This window comes from Seriola dumerili, unplaced genomic scaffold, assembly GCF_002260705.1.
Source record: "Seriola dumerili isolate Sdu_G_001 unplaced genomic scaffold, Sdu_1.0 BDQW01000807.1, whole genome shotgun sequence".
Classification (NCBI taxonomy): domain Eukaryota; kingdom Metazoa; phylum Chordata; class Actinopteri; order Carangiformes; family Carangidae; genus Seriola; species Seriola dumerili.
In genome coordinates, this window is record NW_019175062.1 from 900,119 (window position 1) to 923,460 (window position 23,342).

The window sequence follows — 23,342 nt, forward strand, 5'->3', positions numbered from 1 at the left end:
TACAACCCCCTGTTGTCACAGAGCCCAACTTCACACATCTGTGACAGCAGCTGAGTTATCTCAATGTCAAGCGACCAAGTCCATCCATGGAGGAACACCATGGGATGAACTTATGTTTGGCCACAAAGACAATTTAACGTGTGGAATTCAAGATTCTCAACACCAAATAATAAAGTGAAATCAAAATAAATCACTTTAATTTTTCATTAAGTTTAACAAAAGCAAACAAAGCAACCCACAAATACATGGAATAATAAAAAAGAAAAAATCTAAATAAACAAGTAAGATAGCTGCAAATACCTAACTACAGCAATTAAATAAATGTACTAAGAAAATAGAACTGAATAAAAGACAACTTGGACAATTTTTAGGTCAAGGTTTTTTTCCACGCACAGCCGAAATATCATCAAAGCCATTGTACCATATATACAGAATGTAAGAATAAAAATCACTTTTAGAATTTATTCTTTGACCAAATTTCATGGTCTTATGTTTAAAAGTTTTTTTTATCCCACTGAAAACCGCAACTGCCTACCCCCTTCTGGATTACGTACTGTGAGCGTACTGGTCCTTTAAGAGTGATTTTGGTTTTCATCTCCACCCATGAATTCCACCCCGTGTTTTTGCCTGACCAGAGAACACACACGTGGGTCATGTTTTGTGCCTCGTGAGTCACAGCGGGTTCAGCAACCAGCGGCCTCTACTGAGCCCGGTCAGTGTCCGAGCACCGACCTGCAGCAGGTCAAAAAAAATATTCTCTCTATTCTCTAAGAGCCTCTCACTTCTGACTTGATCCACCAAAACCCATCTGGAGAAAGACCACCACAAACGGCCTGAATCCCAAGAATCATGTAAACGGAAGACGAATTTTGTAATGTCAAAGTCTAATTGTTATTTACACGATTCAATTTCAGATTCTATTGATGATTTTATTCTTGTAGTTTTTTAAAAAACTGTATCGAAAACACCTTTTCATATAACAGTCCACAAATACACCATCAAAGTAGCTATAGATTAGAATTCAGACTGGACAGTGCAGCAGCAGACATATTTTAATTTTTGTGACTTTTCATCCTTCATTGGATCTTTGTGTAATATAATTCTGTAGATCTGAGAGGATCACACAGACTTTGAGGACTTTAATTACCGTATTAGAATTTCTGAAGAAATCAACCAGAGCAGAAAAAGAAGCTTTACAACATCATCCTGCTAAATCAACTCAAGACTAGCTTCCTGTTGTCTTCTGCCTACCGGTGTTTTTACTGGACTGACTGGGAGCTGTGGTCCTGAACGCACTCTGTTACTCTGCATTTTAACTTCTGCTATCTGAGCTTTCCAGCCACACCATCCACTGAAACGCCAGAGGGCTTTTAATTTGAAACGATTAAAGGAAGCATTTGGGTTTGTATGAACAGAACACCTAATGCAGTAACTTTAACACGGCAAACGGGAGCAACTGAAAAATACCACTATGACTGACTCTACGTATCAAACAGAGGGAGTTAGGCATAAAGACCTGCCTCTAATAAAAGTCTGTTACGTTCTGGAGTTGAAGTTAATAAAGACTAAACTATTGTGGATCCATACGGAGGCTGTGCTCTGTGTCAGAGACTCAATAAGAAAGAGAGTCTGTCTCTTGTAACTTTCTCTGTGAGTGATCATGTTACAGTAAATAAATCACAGCTCAGTCTTTGTCTTTCATTTATGTGTTTGGTGATTTTGTCAGATGACGTCACAGTTATAAAAACAGGATTTGACCAGAGGAGGTCCAGACATAGACTAGGTTTTGCCCTTGTCTTGTTTTCAGTCCACTATTAACTACTTCAGCATCATGACGATAAAGACACAGACATGTAGGCAGGTGGGCGGAGCTATGGGGCCAAACCAAACAGTGAGGGAGACAGACATGAAGGAGATGATGGCCAACAGCCTGCTCTACTGGGCTGATCATCATGGCACAGCCACATCTCTCTCTCTGTCTCTCTGTCTCTCTCTCTCTCTCCCTCTCGCTCTCGCTCCTTTTCTCTGTCACTCTCTGATGTTTTATTTCTTTCACACTGAGCCACCACTACCGGGGAAAAGTCCTGGTTCGCCCGATGGCCACTCCACCTCTGATGCTGGGATGTTAGAGGCAAGACTGATAGACTAATCTTCATTTTTTAGACAAAGAAAAAAAAACAACAACAACACAGCATCAACCTGATGTACTGCTCTGACAGTATATTTTTGGACAATAAATGCAGTAAGTGTCTTTTAGGCCACGGTGGCTGTGTGTGTGGTGTCTTACTCCTTTATCCTCCACCAAGTATGTCTCTTGACAGTAACAATTACAGCCTGTGACAAACTCTCCACAGTGACTGTAAAACACTCCCAGTAATGCTGACTGTACCAAGTCTTCTCTCACTGGACTCCCCAACTCTGCCATCACTGTCTATACAGTACAGTCCCATGCCTTCCCAGCATGCTCCAGTCTTATTGGGCCTGACAGCTTGAAGGCTCCTCAACTAGAGGCAAGTGTTGGTGCAGTTAACTGTAGTGTTACAGTGTGTGTGTGTGTGTGTGTGTGTGTGTGTGTGTGTGTGGTTCTATGCTGAAGTGCAGCTGAAATACAGCTCATTTGTCAGCAACATGCAGCCATGAGTGTATCCCTGCTAGGTGTGAGTGTGTGTGTGAATGTATAGTTCATGCATGCATTTCCACACTTGCTTGATCTGATGGCGAATGTCCAAGAGAATACTAAAATCCTTTTAAATGAAATCTAACAGTTTGGTATATATCATCAGGATCTCATTTACTTTCTTGTTTTATGCATCCTCTCAGATTCTGGAGCTTATTGGGAGCACAGGGTGGGGTACTTTTGACTTTTTAAGTTCTAGGTTTCATGTTGTGTGAAGTGCGGTGTCAAAGAAACTTCAGAAAGACAGTCCTAGAGTCGGCAAGAGAGGCTTCGCTCTCAGTTCCCTGCATTCTTCTCAGCGTTACCACCCACCACTACAAAAGCATCTGGGCTGAGCTGAGCGCAGCAAGGAAACTCTCTGCCTCGACTAACTATCTCCAAACCTTAAAACCTTCAAAGCAGAATGGCACTCCAGGGACTGGTCGCTAAAATATACATATGTTAAATTATAAAACGGCGGGTTGAATTTTTGATTTTACTGTCTGCAGCCCATTGCATTCTGAAGTCAGATTCAGCCCACAGCTTGGCTTTTATCTCACAGCCACTTTAACAATAATCTGTTAAAGATTACTGAGCAAATTAACTAAAGATGTACTCACAGGCAGTTTTTCAGTTATTGATGAAAGATAAACATCATCTGCGTTCTTTAACTGATTACTATTTAAAACACAGCTCTGACATGTAGGCTTGGGTCCATATTTGATAAATAATATTTATCAAATATTGCAATATTTCCCACCATATGTAATATTTTTCACAATATCACATTTTTATTTTTGCCCTTTTTTTCATAATGCATGTTTGCACAGTCTGCCCTGCTGCCAACTCCAACCCTCATTTCACTGCTTGCTTACTGTACACATCGCCTATACCATATACATAAAATACTATGATATACAATTTTTATTCTTATAAAAAACATAAAATATAACAATATAATTATATATTATTGGTGGGAAGGAAAAAAAACCCTTCTGCAATGATTTCAAATATGATGATATTTGTTCTGGAATGCATCAAGACATTAAATTTAGGATATTGCCCGAACCTACTGACCTGGGCTACAGTTCATTTACAATGAATACCTGACTCAAGCCAAGAGCCACAGTCAGATTAACTGTGCGCTAGATCAGGAGTTTTCAAAGTCTCAGACTGTGGGCCTCCCCTCAGACAGACCTTACAAAGAGTCGCCCCCTCACCCAACCTTAACTTACTTTGCTCAATTCCTGGATGCCTATGGGATCATGATTATGTTATTTGAGCCCATAACCAAATCACATACAGTTAGGCTCATTTACATATCTTTTTGATAACTAATATAATAACTTGTAATATTTTTTCTCTTCCATTCACTGAGCCTTCCCTGAAACTGTGTGGAGCCCCCCTGGTGAGGCCTGCCTCCCACTTTGAAAACCTTTGCACTAGGAAGCTGATATTAGTAGTATCACTATACAGGATTTCATGATCCGGTGACCTCAGGAATTACACTGAATTTAAAACCAATAAAAAAATCTGGCATCAGGCTCTACAATCTACAGATTCTACCTCGTAACTATTGAGGAGGACATCCGCTCACAATAGCCTCATCTGACTGACCAGTTTTTTTAAAGACGCCAAAAGTGAACCTAAAACCAACCGATTGGTTTACGTTACTTGCCGACAGCGTTACACATATCAAGAAGCTCTAACCCTTCCTCATTGACTCAGCTCAGGACAAAGATCTTTACACAACCTTCGACATCTGTACAGGTTAGACGTTGGATTCACAGATAGATCAATTCATAAGGTTTAAACAGAATAATGGGTGATAGGATGGACCATACAGAATCAATGTGAACACACATGCAACTGGCATGAGGGTGGGTAGCAGGAAAGGAGGAACTAAGTGTAGATATGCCAGAACTGTACAATAAATGATGCCTCATCATAATATTCACTATGTGGGGCGGAGGTCGCAGTGTGTTCTGCTTTGGTGCCTCTCCTGTCCCTACGCACACACTGAATGTGTTTGGAGGCGACTGATGAGTGAATCCTGGTTCCAGCTGCACAACCACAGCAGACTGAGGACATGAGGCAAAGGACCAACCATGCATAGTACAGTTTATCTGGCACTGAATGGAGTCGAATAAATGCTCGTTATTGCACTTCCTAGAGATGTTACATGTGTGAAATCACTTTAGTGTAGCACAAATTACTGCGAATGAGACAATTTTATTTAACTTTTTTTTTGCGTGAAACATTTATGCATTTGCATGTTTGCACTGAAATATTTTTTAGCCTTGTTGTGCAGGGAAAAAGAAAAAAAAGAAAATTACATTAGCAATCAGACCATCAGTCAACTATTTTAGCCTTCACTGATGCCACCTTCTTAATGAAAATACAGGAAAACACAGGGGTACCTGATAAACAGGTAGATGTGATCTGATGTGAACCGCAGACGACTCACCGTTACTGTGTTGGCTGTGAGGGCGGGGGTGTTGCTGTCATTTCCCGGCTGTTCGCTGTGTGTGTGTGTCGGCGTGTACAGTGTCAGGGCGTGCTCGGCCACCGTGCTTGGTCCCGTGTAGTCGGCCGGTTGGTGGGTATGGGGCGTGGCGTACTCAGCAGGGATCCCGTTCTGTGGTGGAGGGGGGTACTGGGCCGGTGGGAAGGGTTGGGCCATGGCTTCAGGGGGAGCTGGGGCCTCTTGGTTACCCTGCATGGAGGGATAGAGATAGGGACAAGGACAGAGGGAAGGAAAAGAGGAGAACAGGTTAGAAAGGTTTGTTTCTTAGCGACTGGTTTAGTTGTGTACGTCATGTGGTATAGTGGTACAAAAGCAATGCAAGCCCGCATGTGGATAAAGACCGGATTACCCCAAGTATGGTTTCCAAAATGGTTAAACCCCTTCCATCAAAAGTAGCAGACAGAATTCTGCTTCACCCTCCTGTTGACCCTAACTGTGCTCAGCATCCTTCAAACTAAGTGTCTGTCAGACCGTCTGATAGCCTCATGGTGGGGTCAGAGGTCAAGTCTGAGGTTGGGGGCAAGTTTGGTACTTCTCTCTCAAACTCTCTTTTCCCATTCTTTATACAACTTCCTCTGCCACTTTTCATGTGTACAACTGAGTGCAGCAGCTTGCGTGCCTTCAGAGAGAGAGACTGAAAGTGCACACTGTTATCCCCATTTGTATTATTCATTGTGTCACTCTCCTCTCTATGAGGGCGGGGTTTGTTTGCCCCAAGACGAGACCTTTTGGAAGATGTATAAACTTTTGGCCACGTTTACACAAGGTCAGACAACGCTCAGACCGCAACCTAGTTTGTTTGAAGCGCACTCAGAACTTCAGGATGAACCTATCTCAGTGAAACAAATCTGACAGGAAGGTTTCGCTGAAATTCCTTTACTCCAGAAACAAAAATCCCTGTGCCCAACCCAAGTGAAGATGATGTGAAAATAAAAGAGAAGATGTGGAAATGGGAGGAAAAAGGCAAGAATAAAGTAAAGTAATGCTCCCAGCAGGAGCTTCCTGGTAGCTGAATAGTTACACTATGTATCATGTAACCGCAGTGTCCTCAGTTCAATTCCAGCTGGGGAACCTTGTTGTGTACCATAACCCTCTCTCATGCCCCTCATTCCCTGTCTGCATCTGCACTGTCTGCTATCAAACAGAGGCAAAAACAAAACAACTTTTAATCCTTGGAGAATTATGTAACATAATAGAATAATAACAGTAAAGTCAAGTTATGGTTAGGTCTTTATATTAGAGGATGGTGGGAACATTATCGGCGGTTCCACGGAGAGGTTTTCCGCGGCGACATGAGACAGACTTGTGGAGTGACAGGATGAGAAGAAAGGGGAGGAGGCGAGAGAAAAGCGAAACCATACCTCCTCATCGAGTTAGAATAACAGCCGTGGTTTATGTCGTGAAATCCTAACAATGATGAGACAGGAAGTCATCAAACTACCTGTCAGTCCATCAATAAACAAGTCTAATAACTAGAACGGCACTCAGTAGAGCGTAAACCTCTGCCAAGGCCAAACAATACTAGACATGTCTGTCAGATCCAGATTATTATCTGCAACTGCAACTCGTAGATCTCAACAGCATAAATATGTCAGATTTTTTACACCAAGATCCAAACGTTATTTACTGAGAAACTGAGAAAAGTGTCAAAAGTGTCGAAAATTGTTAAGGAAAGTGATAAAAAAAAATTCTGTATCCGCCCCTTTAACCAGATCTGCTCCAAAATAATAAAAGTAATGGGTTCGTCACTGACTCGTGACCCATCACTCCACCAAGTTTGGTGCAAATCGTTTCAGTAGTTTTTGCGTAATCCTGCTGAGAAATAAACAAACGAACAGACATGAAAACACCTTGGTGGAGGTAAAAAGAGAGACAGTGGAAGTGTTTCCTTTATACATGGCAAGAGGAGAATATTGGGTTTATTTGTAGAACAGAAAGTCTGTTTGATCACGACACAAACCAGCTCACCCACACTGAAAAGCTCTCTGCGGAAAGATGCTCACCAAACACACGCACACAAACACTCACACAGGAAAGGAAAGGAAAGTGATGCAAATTACATCCTTTATAAGAGATGAGAAAGATCAATTAACTGATACTCTTTTGATGACAAGCTCTGTTTTGAAATCCACGTTTCTAATAGAAGTTGGCATTTTCCCTCTCTTCTCCACTTTTCTCCATTTACTCCTCGCTTGCTTCAGTTACTGTGATTTTCTCTCCTCTTCCCTTTTAACGTGAGTTTCCTGCTCTTTCACCCCTGTCCAGGCTCGTCCTAATTCACGCGCCTGTCAGATGCCTGTTTCCTCCAGCCGATGATGAGGAATTCATCTGACATATTAGCGCCTCACTTTCCTTCCACGCCGCTCAGAAACTTGAAGGGGAAATGGCTTAAAAATGTATAAATCAATCACAGCAACTTTTTGAGGTGGGACGAGGCTGTGACCTTAGCTGTTTCCAAAGGTTTCTCCGATCGATGGCGGTATTGAAGTTGGCTATTCTTATGCATGGAGATTGATGGTGTTGAGCATAACAAAGCAGTTTGCCGATGGCTCGCTGACTGTAGCCGCGTCGTTCCTGGCAGAGTCGTTGTCGACTCCCCAGGCAGAAAAGCGTTTTGCTCAATTTAGGGTTTACTCACTTCACATACAAATGAAGAAAAAAATGAATCTCCAGCAGCAAACGAGTCAAGTCATCAATAATGAAATGGGTCTTTGTTGTGCTTGTTACATCTGGATACAAGTAGTGCTGTTTAAAATGATTTGTGATCTTCAAACAGCTGAAATAAACACCCTGCTCACCTAAACACACACACACACTTACACACTCTAAGAGTTGTTTTAAGCTTCAGTGGCAATTACAAGCGACAATATTTGAAATGTGGTTTTTTATATATATTCCGTCTTAGTCTCATCCGTGTATTTCTGTCATTGATAAGATGTGAGATCACAGTGACCCTGTTACAACAAAGTCACACGAGCCAAGAAACAGGAGCCGTAAGTTCAACAATCAGCGTATAATCAAACAGACATGATGATCCAGAGTGGGACAACACTGAGTGACTGACACAAGATTCATATACAGCTGAAGTCCTGACATCACTTCCTGCCCTCTAATGTTTCAGAAACTCAATCTCCCATTAAGGGTTTCCTTCACTGGTGTTTATGAATAAATGAAATGTGTTCCTGGGGTTTAACAGCCATATTACCACATTAAGTAGAAGGGCACTCAGAGAGTGCAGACCTCCACCATGGCCAATGTCAAACAACATTCACCAGACTTCAGAAAAAAAAAAATCATATTTATAGTAAATTATCTGCATCTACCCCAAAATCTTCCCAGGCCCGTGACCCATCCCTTCACCAAGTCTGGCAAAAGTCGGTTCAGTACTCTTTTGCATAATCCTGCTAACAAACAAACAAACAGACGTGGGTGAAAACGTCCTTGGCGGAGGTAATGGGTATCTACTACACACACTAATGCTGGGATTTTAACCTTTAGTGAGTTTAGAGTTATAAAGCTTTTAAGTTTTAAAACTTAATACTGTTTTTTGACTGTTCAGTTGTGACAAGTTGGAAACGTCCCATTATCCTGAACACTTTTAGAACATTTTAAAAAGTCGCAAAAGTAAATGTTTAAACTAAATTCTATGACCGCTGTGCAAATTCCATCTGTTGTAATTAAGTGTACCTTGAATTGAGATTCCACCAGATTCTTAGTATTCTGTGAAATTATTATCTATGATTCCTATTCAGATTCTTTCCAGCTTATTAGCTGGAATCACTCTGTCTGAAAAAATGTCTGCATTGTTCAGCCCCTTCTGTCCCGTCTCACAGCCGCTTGACTGGCCTCAGTCCATCAAGCTGTTGACCTTTCACCCACGACAGTCTGTGGGGATGTGGGAAATGGAGCTTGTTAAAGGCTGCTAAAAGCAGAAACATTAAAGGTCCCATATTGTATAAAGAGTATATATGTATGATGTAATTTATTACACTAGCCTGATAACAGATCATCAATGTGAATGAATTAGTGATTCTAGTTTTCTCGTTGTCAGTCGTTGTAATTTAAAGGTCCCATATAATAAAGTATAAAGTTAGCTGTCCATGCCTTTGTTTTAATTATAAAGCAGGTCTAGGTTCTGTATTAATACTGTGAAAGTATCAAAGCCTGAGTCCAGAGAGAAATGCACACAGCCTGTATTCAGAAAATGAGCCTTAAAACCAGCCGTCAGGACTTCTGGAACTTTTGTGATGTCACAACAAAGCAGTCATTGCTCTCAGCCATGCCCCATGCCCTGCCCACCTGAACCCACCATCCAACCTAGCAGGATTTTGTTTCTCTGAGTGTTTACCTGAAATCTGCTATATTTTTATCACTCAGAAAACAGTCAGCCAATTAAAAAAGAGAGGCTCAGAGCTTCATTGTGATGTCATCGCCCTCAAACACCACCTGAATCTACTGTCTATAGTTTTTTTTTGTTGTTTTGACTTGTATTAACAACACAGCACCAAGTGGTCATTCTGTCACTGAGCTAGCAAGCTACAAGACAGGAAGCCAGTATATCATTGCACAACCTTCCCAAGGATAATTGTAATATTAGAGAGAAGTTTTTCTGAAATAACCAAGCATTTTAATCTGAATTTGAACGTCTGTTCTCATTTTCTGACTATTGCCCTTTGTGTTTACCAGTGAGTTTTACCAAGCTACAGCAGAAGGCTGCAATCTTTTAGCTATGGTCAGGGTTAGGGTTGTGTCACTCAGGAAACAGTCAGCCAATCAGAAGAGAGGCTCAGAAGCCAACGCCCTAATGTTGCTAGAGCTCCAGAGAGAAGGATAGAGGGGAGAGAGAGGAGATGTAAAACTACATTGAGAGAGTTTTTGGTTCTTAAAACCACAAATATATCTTCTTATGGATCAACACTACAAATAAACACAGGAGCAGAGGAGAATATGGACCCAATATTGTTTTTTTATAGAATAAACAACCCTTGTCTCGAAAATCGGAGTGAACTGCATCTCATACTGTTGAGCAGGATTGCACTGTTACCTCTGGAACAGAACACAGAAGTTCCAGGTTAACACCGGCGCCCATACACTGGCCTGACTTCTCTTACTGTTAATCTGTGAGTGTATGCAGGGAGGACGTGTGGCCTGGGGCGAGTCTCGGTTCACTAAAACAAGGAGCCACATCGATAGGCCTCCCTGCCTCGACGCATTGATAAAGAGCTGAGCTGATATATAGCCCCACCTGGTCAATACACACACTGGAGACAAGCACATACACTAGCACAAACACACACACACACACACAAACACACACACACACACACACACACACACACACACACACCAGCAGTGAGCCATGAACAAAGACAGTCAAGTTAAATAATGGCAGTGGAGTGTGTGAAGTGAGAGCTGCAGGGAAAATGCGTCACCTGGAAGTTTTCATTTTAATATGCCTAAATCATAAGCAGAGGTGTGATACATCTCCCTGTGTTCACACACATACACACACACACACACACACACACACACACAGCCATGCTCACAGGCTGAGCTAGAGAGGGGTTTGCCCTGCTGGGGTTTAGGCAGCAAAGAGGGATCAGGAAGAGCGGCTGAGGAGGAAGAGAGTTAGAGAGAGCCAGAGACGGAGTGAGAGAGCGAGTGTTAGAGTCAGTGAACATCCATCATCAATCAAAGTGACTGAGGCGCTGACACACTGAGACATCCCCAGATCCTTGTCGACAAATTGCGCTGGTAAATGATTTCTCCTATCAGCTAAATCATACTATCCATCCCTCTCTCCCTCCATCTTTCCATCTATCTCTCTGCATCAGCCACCAATCTCTCTCCCTCTCTCTCTCTCTCTCTCTCTCTGACTGTGTCTTCACCTACCCTCTGTCTGTCCCTCATTGAGTTTATTTCCCTTTGGCTCAGTGGAGCGCCATGCCTGATGCCTGATGGACTCCAGCTCCATTTACACATGAGGCACATGTATGATGCTCTCTCTCTTTCTCTCTCTCTCTCTCTCTCTCTCTCACACACACACACACACACACACACACACACACACACACACACACACACATACACACATGGTTGAATTGAATTACTTCACGCAAGTTAAAGGAGACTGTCCTCCCCATAGGTCATCTGTGCAAGCAGCTTATCACCCACAGCTATGTTTTGTTGTTAGGTGACCTATTGTCATGTTGTCAATAGAAACAAACATTTAAAGTTATGGTTTGGTTAGGTTTAGGAAAAGATTGTAGTTTGTCAACGGGAAAAAGTCCTGTGTTTTGTGGACTCATGCATCCACCCCACGCTCCTCCTAATGTGGACTTTGTAACTATTTCACGCTGTTGCCATACTGCTGTCAACCATGATGATGTAGTGTACATCTGCTGCAGGTAGGAGCTCTAATCCATAAAATGCTCCTGTAAGTCACATCAAGTCAAGCTACCACTGATGAAAACAGAGAAAGATGTGGTTGTAGAAACTGACTTCTATAGCTATCAAAACACAGAATATACGAAAGCATCAGTAATGAATAGACAGTTTGTGCATCTATGCTTCTGACTCATCGATATTGCTAATATGCTTAGCTGTTTGCGGAGGTGAGTCACATGACTTCAGTCTTAGTTTTGATGACTTTAGATTTTAATAGACAAAATCCAAAAATCACTTGCAGCTCCACCTTTCCTTTAAAATTTAACTTATTCTATTGGTCCCTCACTTGTGAGGGTTAGGCTTTGCGCCTGCCAGATGAGCAAGTGTAAATGTAATGTAAACGTCTTAACCTGTGTGACTTAGATGACTTGATGTCGTCCCCTTGAACAAAGATTAAATGTTACATTAAAAAATGCACCAACTCCAACAATGACCCAACTCTTTGTTTTCCTGCTAACAGATATTCCTTGTGTCAGTCTGACAGTAGCCAATCACACAGCAGAGCAGGATGAAGCGTGTGTGCACAATCAGATGGACTCTATAGCTCAGGCACAAAACAGCAAGCTAGCACTGTTCAAGACTGTCCTTCTTTAAAAATTGCGCCCATAGGTCATCTGTACTGCAGCAAATTATGACCCATAGTTACGTTTTGTTGCTAAGCGTCATCTAGTGGTCGTAGTAATTATCACAGTGGCAAAGAAGAAAATGCAGTGACGTACTATAAGGAGAGACAAAGCTGCTGAAATTAGCTGTTTATATTGTAACAATGACAACAAAGACCATGTGATGTTGAGGAAGTGGGCATAATTATTATATAATATATATATTATTATAATTATTAATTATTTGAACCCAAATCCCGATCTTTTCCTAAATCTAACCAAGACATGACCATTAGTATAGTAACCATGGCGACAATGGTAGGTACACGGTCGGGTCGTATCAGAGGGTTGAAAAAAAAAACCAACCTGTGCGGTAGTTCAGGTTGGAGGAGTTGCTGTGCTGTTCATGAGATGAGCTGTGGGCTCCGTTCAACCTCAGCGCTGAACATGTCAAAGAAAATGGTGTCATGTTTTCACACGTGATTGCGTCACGCTCACTAACCAATGAACATGCCAAAGAATACAGCATCTGTGGTCTTCCCGGGTCAAATTTCACCTAGGCCATTACAGTGTAGCACACTACTGAAATGGTTTCAGAAGTATCATGACTAAACTTTGACATATACCTCTCTGTGATAATCCATCAACATATGTTCCTCTGATTGTAACTTTTGTCAAGTTTAAGTTTTTTTTACTTAAAAACGAGGTATATTTTTATGTAAATGAGGTTTATTAAATTCCAAAAGAAAGTGTAAAAGTTGCCGTAATGAGTTGGAATGACGTTGACTGAAAAGGTGTAAAAACATTATTGGGTAATCATTTTATACTCCATGTTTTATAAACAACCAAACAGATCGAGTCAATTTTGGACCAGCAGAACAAAAGTTGCACTGTCGACGGGAAGACAATACGAAGGTTGAGGAGGGAGAAATTTGGTGCAAAGAGATTGTACAAACAGATGTGTTTGTGGCAAAAGGAGATGAAAGTGGACGGAGGAAAGGACCAATAGGAAAAACATGATGATTCCCTTCAGCGTGATGAAGGGACGGGGCAGGAGACAAACAAACAAGAAACAAACAGACAAACACTCTGTATGCTACTGCTGAGAGAAAGAAGCCTCCAAATATTTTCATCCAGCACCTTTAATGACAGAATAAATAAATCCATCATGCAAGAAGTGTTGGTGTTCAATACTTAAAATATGACTCAGAGAGGATGAGAGATTTAGTTTGGATGAATTGACCCGCAGAGCACAGGAAACCAACATCAGCAGGGGGGGAACAGGAGGCTCGTTGGCTAATTTACAGTTGACTGTTTGTCTGTCTGTTTGAGAGAAGATTAGACGGAAAAAAAGAGCTTCATTCATTGCAGGGTAAAAGTTCACGCACACACGCGCACACACACACACACACACACACACACACACACACACACACACACACACACACACACACACACACACACACACACACAGTAGCACAGTGGGTGTATGTCTAATATTGATTCCCTTCTCTTCAGCTATTTTCCAAAGTAGCCCAGGGCTTCTCTCCACCCCTACTAACCATTATCCAAGCTCTCCACTGGGCAGGGACGATTCAGAACACCCCCCCGTTCCCACACACACACACACACACACACACACACACACACACACATACACACACATGCACCCCCGGAGCTGCACCGTGCTGTGCATGTGTGTGTGTATGTCTGTAGTGTGTAATGTATTATAATGATCTTAGAGCGAGGGGGGGGGGAGTTGGAAGAGATGTGGTACAGAACAGAAGTCAAAATGAAGCCCACAATTCACACACTGTGCGTGTGCGTGTGTGTGTGTGTGTGTGTGTGTGTGTGTGTGTGTGTGTTCGTCATCCAGCCCACTTCACACTGTCTGGGTTTCTCGCACTCCCATCACTACAGCTTAATTATTACGGATTGACAGAGACAAAGTCATAAAGATTGGTGCAGAGTCAGTGAGGGTAATCAGCCAGTCACATAAAAATAGACACACACGCACGCACGCACACACACACGCACACATACACAGATGTTAAAGACGTCACACCTCTTACACAGAAAAATATAAAGAAATACTTAAAAGGACACAGTGTCCACCAACAGAGCCTCAGCATCAGACGGACTGTAGCGTGCTTGCTTGTACAGACTGCAGTGTTTTTGCCTTATGCAGCTTTTTTGGCCAGACTGTACGAACATGCCAGAAACCTGTTGCTTTAGGGAGTGATTAATATTGATGTGCACTGCAGACATTAGACAGAAAAGAGGACAGAAGGAAGGGAAAATACGTAGGGAGAGAAAGATTGGAGGAAAGCAGAGGGAGCACTCGCCCTGAAACACTGCAGACATTTTGTCAGTAAACAAAAAATAACATAGTTGAATTCCGCTTTCATTAGGTTTAACATGTTCTCTCACCTAAAGCGCTGAGGCAGAGCAGGGTGAGATGAAAACTAGCAGAACAGAAGACACAACAGCCAGCTTTACTTTAGCATGGGTCACTCCAATACTTAAACTATAAACTATCTTCATGCAGAGAAATGTTTAAGCTCCGTGTCAGAAATAATCTCTGTCCACCTGAAAAGGCATCTCACATGACCATTCACGAACACTGGGCATGTGTGTGCAGGTGTAGTACAGGAAACAGATTGTCTACTCATGAGATGAAAATGACTATAAATGCTTTAAAAACTATTCAGAAAGTGAGGAGTTGACTTCATGACTTCATTAGTGTGAGGCCTGATCGTGGTTATTCCTTTGTAAGGTTCTGGAGATGAATCGTCGAATTTAAGAACCAGAAACCATCTCAGTGTAGTTTTACATCTCGTCCGTCAGGCTTCTCTCTGTAGCTCTAGTAACAACAGGTCAGGCAATGAGGCGGGAAGCTTTCAGTCCCAGTGTAACAAACATAAAACCCAACAAAAGTGATCCAGCAATCAGCAGATTAGTGACAAGCTGAGGAAAAGTTGAAATGATTGTTTTAAACCAACATGATCAGGTCTACGCAGGTTTTTTAAACGCAGGTGATAAGAGAGGTGACTTCTTTTACGCTGCCGGGTCACTTTGCATTTCTGTTTGGAGAGGATACACACACACAACTGCAGGGAGCTACATCATCACATACACTCATAGAGCTCACACACACACACACACACACACACACACACACACACACACACATACACACACACAGACACAGGGAAGAGCTGCCTTGCAAATTGTTAAAACTGATCCGTCGTGTCTCATCCCCCGGTTGCGTCGGAGCCTCTGTGTGAGATGCTTCGATTGGTGATTCTGGTGTAACAGCACTGTGCTGGGCAGGTGACAGGTGTGTTAACAGTGTTTGTGCTCTGAAAGATGTCACAGCACGGAAAAGGGGCAAAAATTAGTGCCTGTGTTGTGTTTACATCACTCCAGAGCCTATAAGCTGTAGAGTCACTGACCCGCATGTGAATGCTGATTGTACCCTCTCTAAAGCCCCTTTACCACTGGTCAAACAACCAGCTAAGACCTGCTAACATCTGGCTTTTGTCAGCAATGGAAAAGGTGCTTTAGAGAGGCTGAACAAAACACTAGTAAGAGTATATACACAAAGAAACAAAAATCCTGCGATGTTGGATGGTGGGGCCAAGTGGACGGGGCTTGGGGAATGGCTGGGGCAGTGACTGTTTTGTTGTGACATCACAAAGTTAAAGAAGTCCTGATGGCTGGTTTTAAGGCTCAGTTTCTGAATACAGGATGTGTGCATTTCTCTGTGGACTGAGGCTTTGATACTTTGAACCTAGACCTGCTTTATACAATATATTATATATATAATATATAACACTGATAACAGCATCGTCATGTATCATCATCTAGAAGCTGATATTGGTGAATCACTAATTAATTCACCTTGGTGATCAACACTCAACAATCTGTTAGGAGTCTAATCAAATAATTGCACCATACATACATATTGTAAACTAACTAACATTGCCGACACTGCTTTACAGTAATTCTGCATCATCATCATCATCATCATCATCATCATCATCATCACCAACATTCGGGCGGCTGCGGTTCTGCAAACTCACTCTGAGAAGAGTCTCCTGCTATGAACATTAGTGTGTGTGACAGTGACCCAGTCCCTGTGAGTGAGTTATGCATGAGTGTGTGAGACACACTCACACACACACACACACCCACACCCACACACACACACACACACACACACACACACACACACACACACACACACACACACACACACACATACACACACACACATACAACTCTGACAGAGAGGCAACGGAATCTAATTTAACACTCGGCTGAGCAGAGATTGGCCGACACTCCCAGTCCCTCGCTGGCCAAGCGGGGACACTCCACGATCCAACCCCTGTGTGCGTGTGTATGAGAGAGGGAGTGTGTGTGTGTGTGTGTGAGATGATAGCTATAGCCCGAGCAAGAAAGCCAGCAAGAGAGAGAGGGAGAGCGAGTGAAAGAGAAATCATGTTCATGAAGGAGTAGAGCGGTGGTGCTGGTGGAGAGGAGAGACTGTTTAGGATTCAGAGTGTGTCGTAGGTCCGCTGGCTGCCAGCTCCCTCTAGGCCTGCTACATGATATTCACTAAACCCCGTAACAATGGCAAACATATGTAAATCTGCCTGTGTGCCCGATTCAATCAGACCCCGGCACAAAGCCACTGACACTGCCGGCACACCCAGCGGAAGAAGACACGTTCAGGGTAGTCACACATACAAACGCAGGAAAGCTCTACCAGTGTGTGTGTGTATGTGTGTGTTTGTCACTTTATTCATACACGCACTCACTTTATAAAACCCTGTCTAGTACAGCATCTTACAACATGTTGAGTACTCATATGATTTGGTAGTTCCCTTATTCCTGATAGAGATTCGGTTATTTTCACAAGTTATTTTAAAAACATCCTGAATAAAAGTGTTTTTCCAGATCCTTTGTAGAGCAGTTTTTCTTTTTCACCTTCAGTATATATCAGCTAACTTGTAAAGTGAGCCGGCTGCTGGCACAGGCAGTGCAGGCAAATGCTGAAGATGCTGGGAACAGCTGGGAGACTTTAATATAAGATGTTGTGCCACTGATTTTCATACTACTAATCCCACATACATACTTAACAGCAGCGTATTTGGCAAACCTTGCTGCTGTACTTTACAAAGTGGTATGTGTTTTTACTGTTCCAGACAGCCATTGGTTTCCATTCATTTCTGTACAATGGGAAAATCAATTTTCGCTCTTGAAACCTGGCTCTGGTTATGTAATCCATCACAGTCAACAAAGTTACATTATTGTTCTGAGGGTAATGCAATGCAAGTTTTTCAAATCCAACCGCATGCATTCTTTTGGTGGCCCTGAGAGCTCAACGCACTGCAACTTAAGAAAACACATGCAAACAGACAAAATACAAATAAATTCAGAAAACGTCTTCATCAGTTTGACAGCACGTGAGCTGCAAGTGTTTCCAGGGGATAAAGAAAAGCGATGAACCCAGCTGGGTGCATCTATTATATTACATCCATGTGCTCTTGTTCATTGCTTTTAACTTCAAAAGTCACAAAGCATTAAACAATAAGTGCTTCCCAGCCAGGTTCACCACTTTTTAGTGTCCCATGGAAACACTTCTTTTGTGTTGTGAGAATTTGCAGCTCATGTTCTCAAATTGATGATTTCTGAATTTGTTTGTTTTGTGTATTTGTATGTGTTTTCTTAAGTTGCAGTGCGTTGATATTTCAGGGGCACCGTACAATATGCATTATCAAAAAAATGATGATGTAACTAACAAAAATGAATGCAGATGTGATGAGTCAGCTGACTCATTTTCATACTATAAAGAAATGGAATGAGTCGACTTGGAAAAAACGCATCCAAAAATCTGTAGGACATGTTTTGGAAATTGATGTATTGTCAAGAAAGTGTGAAACGCAGTGACAGGCTGGTGATAATTTTCTGACTGTCAACAAATCTCCCACATGGGTCACAAATATATACTTTCAAATTTTCAAAAGAAGGCTCAGTAATTTCCTGAAACATCTGTTCATTGTAGTTTTTATCAAAGATAACTCAAAGTCAAGAAAATAACACATTTGTTTGGAACTATTTTCAGCAGCTGATTAACAGAGGGACTCCACATTTGGTGCTCTTGTGAGTATTTGTGGGCCGGACGGTGTGTGTGGGATTGAGTCAAAATAAACTACAGCATGCATGTTCATGGGAATGAAGGAACATTGTGCAGGAGTATGATCTATTAGGTTTTGGATATAGTATAGGATCAATTAATTGTTTTAATTTTCATTGATGTCGACAAGAAGACAAATGGGAAAATGCTTCACTTTTGTTGGAAGAAACCCACACACACACACACACACACACACTGTACGTCTCTGATCTCATTACGAGGAGGCAGTGAAGATGAGCGGGGCCTTAAGTGCTTCATGATCAGAGACAACGGCAGCTGGATAACTATTAGCAATCTCCAGCTTCCCTTCGGGACTTGACCAGATATCAGGAGCCCTTATGAGCCACCACTCTCATTCCCGTAATGACCGGCCTCATTCTGTTTGGATCTAAGTGTGTGTGTGTGTGTGTGTGTGTGTGTGTGTGTGTGCTCAGGTAAATTGAAACGCTACTGTATTTGTTTGCATGTGGATTGTATTTTTCTCACTCTCTGTCTGTGTCTGCGCTTTAATAAGTGAAAAAGCCTCAGGGGTATTAGACCATAGGATTGCTCTCCGGATAGCATAAGCTGACCGGCTACACACGCACACATACACACACCCACACACACACAGATACGTACACATGCATGCATTCTGTATTGACTGTCAGCCATGGCCACTGAAAGCTATTAGGCTAAATGATTCTAACCTGGCTATAGAAATAGGCTGTGGCCAGCTCAATCAAATGAGAGTGCCTTGGACAGGGGACTTTATCAATAGTGTACAATTGAAGCAGTGCTGATACAGCTGAATAAGAGAGCGAGGGAAATCGAGCCCTCTGAATTCCAACCATTCAGTCGAAGGTGGATAAGGACGAGTAACAGTGTTTTTATTTGGTGTGAATGAGTGAGATAAGATGTGCTGCTGGGTTTCTCACAGAGGTAGTAGGGAATAATCCTTCATTGCACAGGAAAAAAACACAAAAACTGTATATAATATGCAGGTTTGGGTCATAATTTTACAAATTATGATTAAGAAATAAGGCCTATAACAATAAGGTGAAATCTGTAATACACCAAGATTATCCTTTAATAGTAAATGGTATAATTTGTACTATGGATATTGCTGAAATTAAAATAATATTTTGCCATGCTACTGAATGTGCTTTTGCTCCAAGAAGGTATTTGAGGGGAAAGTTGCATTGTTGAAGCCGTTGGCCTAGGCCTCTGCAGGAGCCCTTCCCTTTAATGGAGAGAGAAGCCCTGGTAAATTTTTGATGCTTTAAGACCGATTCATTGTAAAAGGAACCAGAGCAGAGTGATAACAACACTACATTATTCATAGGGGCTCTCCATCACTGCACTCTTTCTGTCTAAGGCAGAGAGAGAGAGACAGCGAGACAGAAGAATAGACACAAGGGAGATAGGACAGAGAGCAATGATGGGAGAGTGAGAGGGATGGAGGGATGGGGGGGGGCAGACACTGAGAGACAAAGAGCTTGGGAGGGCAGTGAAACTGACAGGGACAACATCCCACTTCGACTTAAAAAATGAACAATCGATGTACAAGTCAAAATGCATCAGTATCACCAATACTAAACCAAACTAAACTCCTGAAAAAGAGAGCTCACTTTTCTGTGTTCCAAGACACAATAATCAAACCAGTGTGGGATCAAGGCACCAAGAGCTGCTCTGGAGGACTGGTATCACCGGGATGAAATATATCTAGTTTACTTTTATGAAATGGAAAAAAGTAAACAAAATGATATTCATTACTAGTGACCCCGAATAGCACCAAGACATAAACTGAGGATGTCATTAACCAGGATTTCTGTATGGTCAACTTCATCTTAGTGACTGGAGGTGGCAGAGGCTGAGAAAGGAATTCACTTTCTAGTTTCTTAAAGGTCCCATATTTTACACTTTTCCTGTGTTTTATTTGAAGATATATTTGTGGTTTTAAGAACCTAAATCCATCTCAAGTCAGTCTCATGTCTCCTCTCTCAGGCTTCTCTTCTTGGAGCTCTAGCAAGAACAGTGTTGGTTTCTAGGCCTCTCTTCTTATTGGCCAACCACAGGCCAACCACAGCTAACAGACTATAGCCTACTACTGTAGCTTCATAACACTCAGCAGTAAATGCAAATGGTGATGGTCAGTCTGTGATGAAATGAGAACAGACAGTCATACTCAGTTATTTCAGAATAAATAAACTAGTCTCTAATATCACTATTATCCTTGGGAAGGTTGTGCAATGATATACTGGCTTCCTGTCTTGTAGCTTGCTAGCTCAGTGACAGAATGACCACTTGGTGCTGTGTTGTTAATACAAGTTAAAAAACCAACAATGAAAAAAGTATAGACAGTGGATCCTGGTGGTCCGTGCTGAGGGACTGTGACTGTGTAGTTGTGACATCACAAAGTTACAGTCCTGACGGGTCATTTTAAGGATCAGTTTCTAAATACAGGTTGTGTGTATTTCTCTGTGGACTGAGCACTTTGATACTTTCACAGTATCAATATAGAACCTAGACCTGCTTTATAATCAAACAACACATGGACATTTACCTTTAGACTGTATGGGACCTTTAAGAAATGTCCTGTGGTAAAGGCCCTGCACACATCTGCTCCAATTGATCTTGGGTGGATCTATGCTAGGATATACGTGAGAGCACCAAACTTAAAGCAGCACTAATCATTTTTATACATTAACAACAGATCAAATGGTTATGAGTAATGTGAAAGATGTCACTCACATGCATGAATCAGTTTCCCTCAGCTCATTGATTTTATGGCCCAAAACTGAAATATTTTCAAGCTCTGATAAACCCACTGTACATAAAACTGTCCAGCACCAAACAACAAATAGACCCAGTTAGAGACCAGCTGGTGAACATAGGAGCATTTAGCAGCTAAAGAACCAGATGTTTTTCTCAGGATGTGGAATAGACCAAACCAGAGCTTAAAGGAGAGTGTCAGTCACCCCATAGATGCAAAAAATGTTAGGTTCAGTTAAACCAGATAATGAAAAGGTATCCTGGGTATGTCGAACTTGGTTCATAGTACAGGCTTCAGTAGAGTCTAGCTCAGTGTGTACACATGCCCTGTGAAAACACCTGTGTGACCATGGCTGTGTATGAGATAATGTAGTTAATTGCTGGGATGTGTTCACAATCATAAATAGTGTCTGACCATGTACGCTACATAATGATTTGATGAAAATGGATATTCAAGAACCACACCGAGTCAATATCTAAACATCCATTACCATCTGAATAATCTGATAATATGAGATGAAGAGGATACCTTTCAGGCTAACAAGAAGCCAGACCTGTACAGATGAATGAAGCAGAGGAAAATGCTGTCTTCCCTCCCTGATGGGACTTCTATAACTGGATATACTGGCCCACATCTGTGCCTCCATCCTGCGGTTTCCATCAATTCATGTGCTTGATCAATGAGCTGCCCCATGCGGTGTTGCAGGATATGCTAATCAATTGCCAATCTGGGCACAAAGAGTGAGGGGGGTGGGGGGTTACAAATGCAAATGAGAGGGGATTTTGGTGGAATTGCCGCAAGGAAACCCGGGACTTGATCAATTCATCGATGACCAAATTTTGTCTCGTTCTTTACTGAAGGCCATGCATGACTGGACTGGGCTCGGCTAAGCTGATCTGAGATAATTGCCACACCATGCATCACACCTGATACAAACATAATGATTCTTAAAAAATCAGGTGTACCACAACTGTCATATTCTGATAAGGAGGAAAGGATGTTGTTGTCAGGCAGGATTGCTTCCTGTCTAGTCCAGTCCAGTCCAGAGAACCATTATAGAAAATGGAAAGAATTTAGCTTTAGCTGAGTCTGGAAATGATGGAAAAAATGTAAATGTAATCCCACTGTTAATTTCTCTGATCCATCTGCCACACTAAACATTCCCCATTACACCTGGGTCTACATGGTGTGAAGTTGTCTATTATAGTAAGGATGGCATTAGCGCTGAATCAGAAAGTCACTTTGTGAAATGTGATTGACATTTACAACAGACAGTCGGCGTAATAATTTCGGAACTGTCCTTTTTCGACCCTGTCACCAGAACAGGATGGAGAAACTGAATGATTCTTCAAAAGCCTGAATGATGTTCACTCACAGTTTTTTAAACGTCCATGCTAGTTATGCAATAGTGTGATGATTTTTCTTTTATACATGGTTCCAAAGCTAAAATGTTAGGCATGATAAGGAGATAGGTGCTATGACTTTTGCTACTGATATCTGTAACAGCTGATTTTATAGAACTTTTTTAATGATTTTTTAAAATGGGAAATAAGTGAAAATGATGAAAAATGATGAATAATCATGAATATCTCAAAAACTATAAATGCTACTAGACTTGATGAACAGGTTACCCAACAGCAGAACTTCAGCGTCAGCCGCCAGCTACAGCAGGTAAAAGCTACCTGCACGAGCCCAGTAAGTAGCAGTAGTTCCCAGAAAGCAGTGAGCTTCAGCAGCAATACCAGGACCAGTTGCTGCAGTTTGCAGCAATCACACACATTTGCTATGAAAATGCACATTGTAGTGTTGAAGATGTTTTCTTTCTTCAATATTTACACATGAAAACTACTACAGTATGGTTAAGGTTATAGGAAGTTATGGGAAGTTTGCTTTGAGATATGACCTCCAGCTACAGAGTCAATCTTTTTCAACTGACAGTAGTGATGACCAAATGTATGAAAGTAAAACAAAAAATACTTCAAATTAAGTTAAGTAAACATTTCCTTCCCCTCTGTCCCCTGTCTCCTTCCTGATTAGGTACAGCAGGCAGCACCTCCAGCACCTTCCAGTGCTGAGGCCATTGCTTTGCTCAAAGGCAAAGGCAGGAAACTCCTGATGCTGGATATACATTTGCTGCAGATGTTGAAGTTTCA

The 23,342-nt window shown here is 41.9% G+C and overlaps 1 protein-coding gene across 1 annotated transcript in view; it reads right to left on the reverse strand.

Moving 5' to 3' along the window:
- LOC111237065 (RNA binding protein fox-1 homolog 3-like) overlaps window positions 1-23,342 on the reverse strand; it is a 530,950-nt gene that overhangs the window by 57,789 nt on the left and 449,819 nt on the right. Inside the window, exon 5 of the mRNA XM_022766019.1 lies at window positions 5,124-5,372. Within this exon, the coding sequence (XP_022621740.1) occupies window positions 5,124-5,372 (249 nt within the window). The remainder of the gene's footprint in view (window positions 1-5,123; window positions 5,373-23,342) is intronic.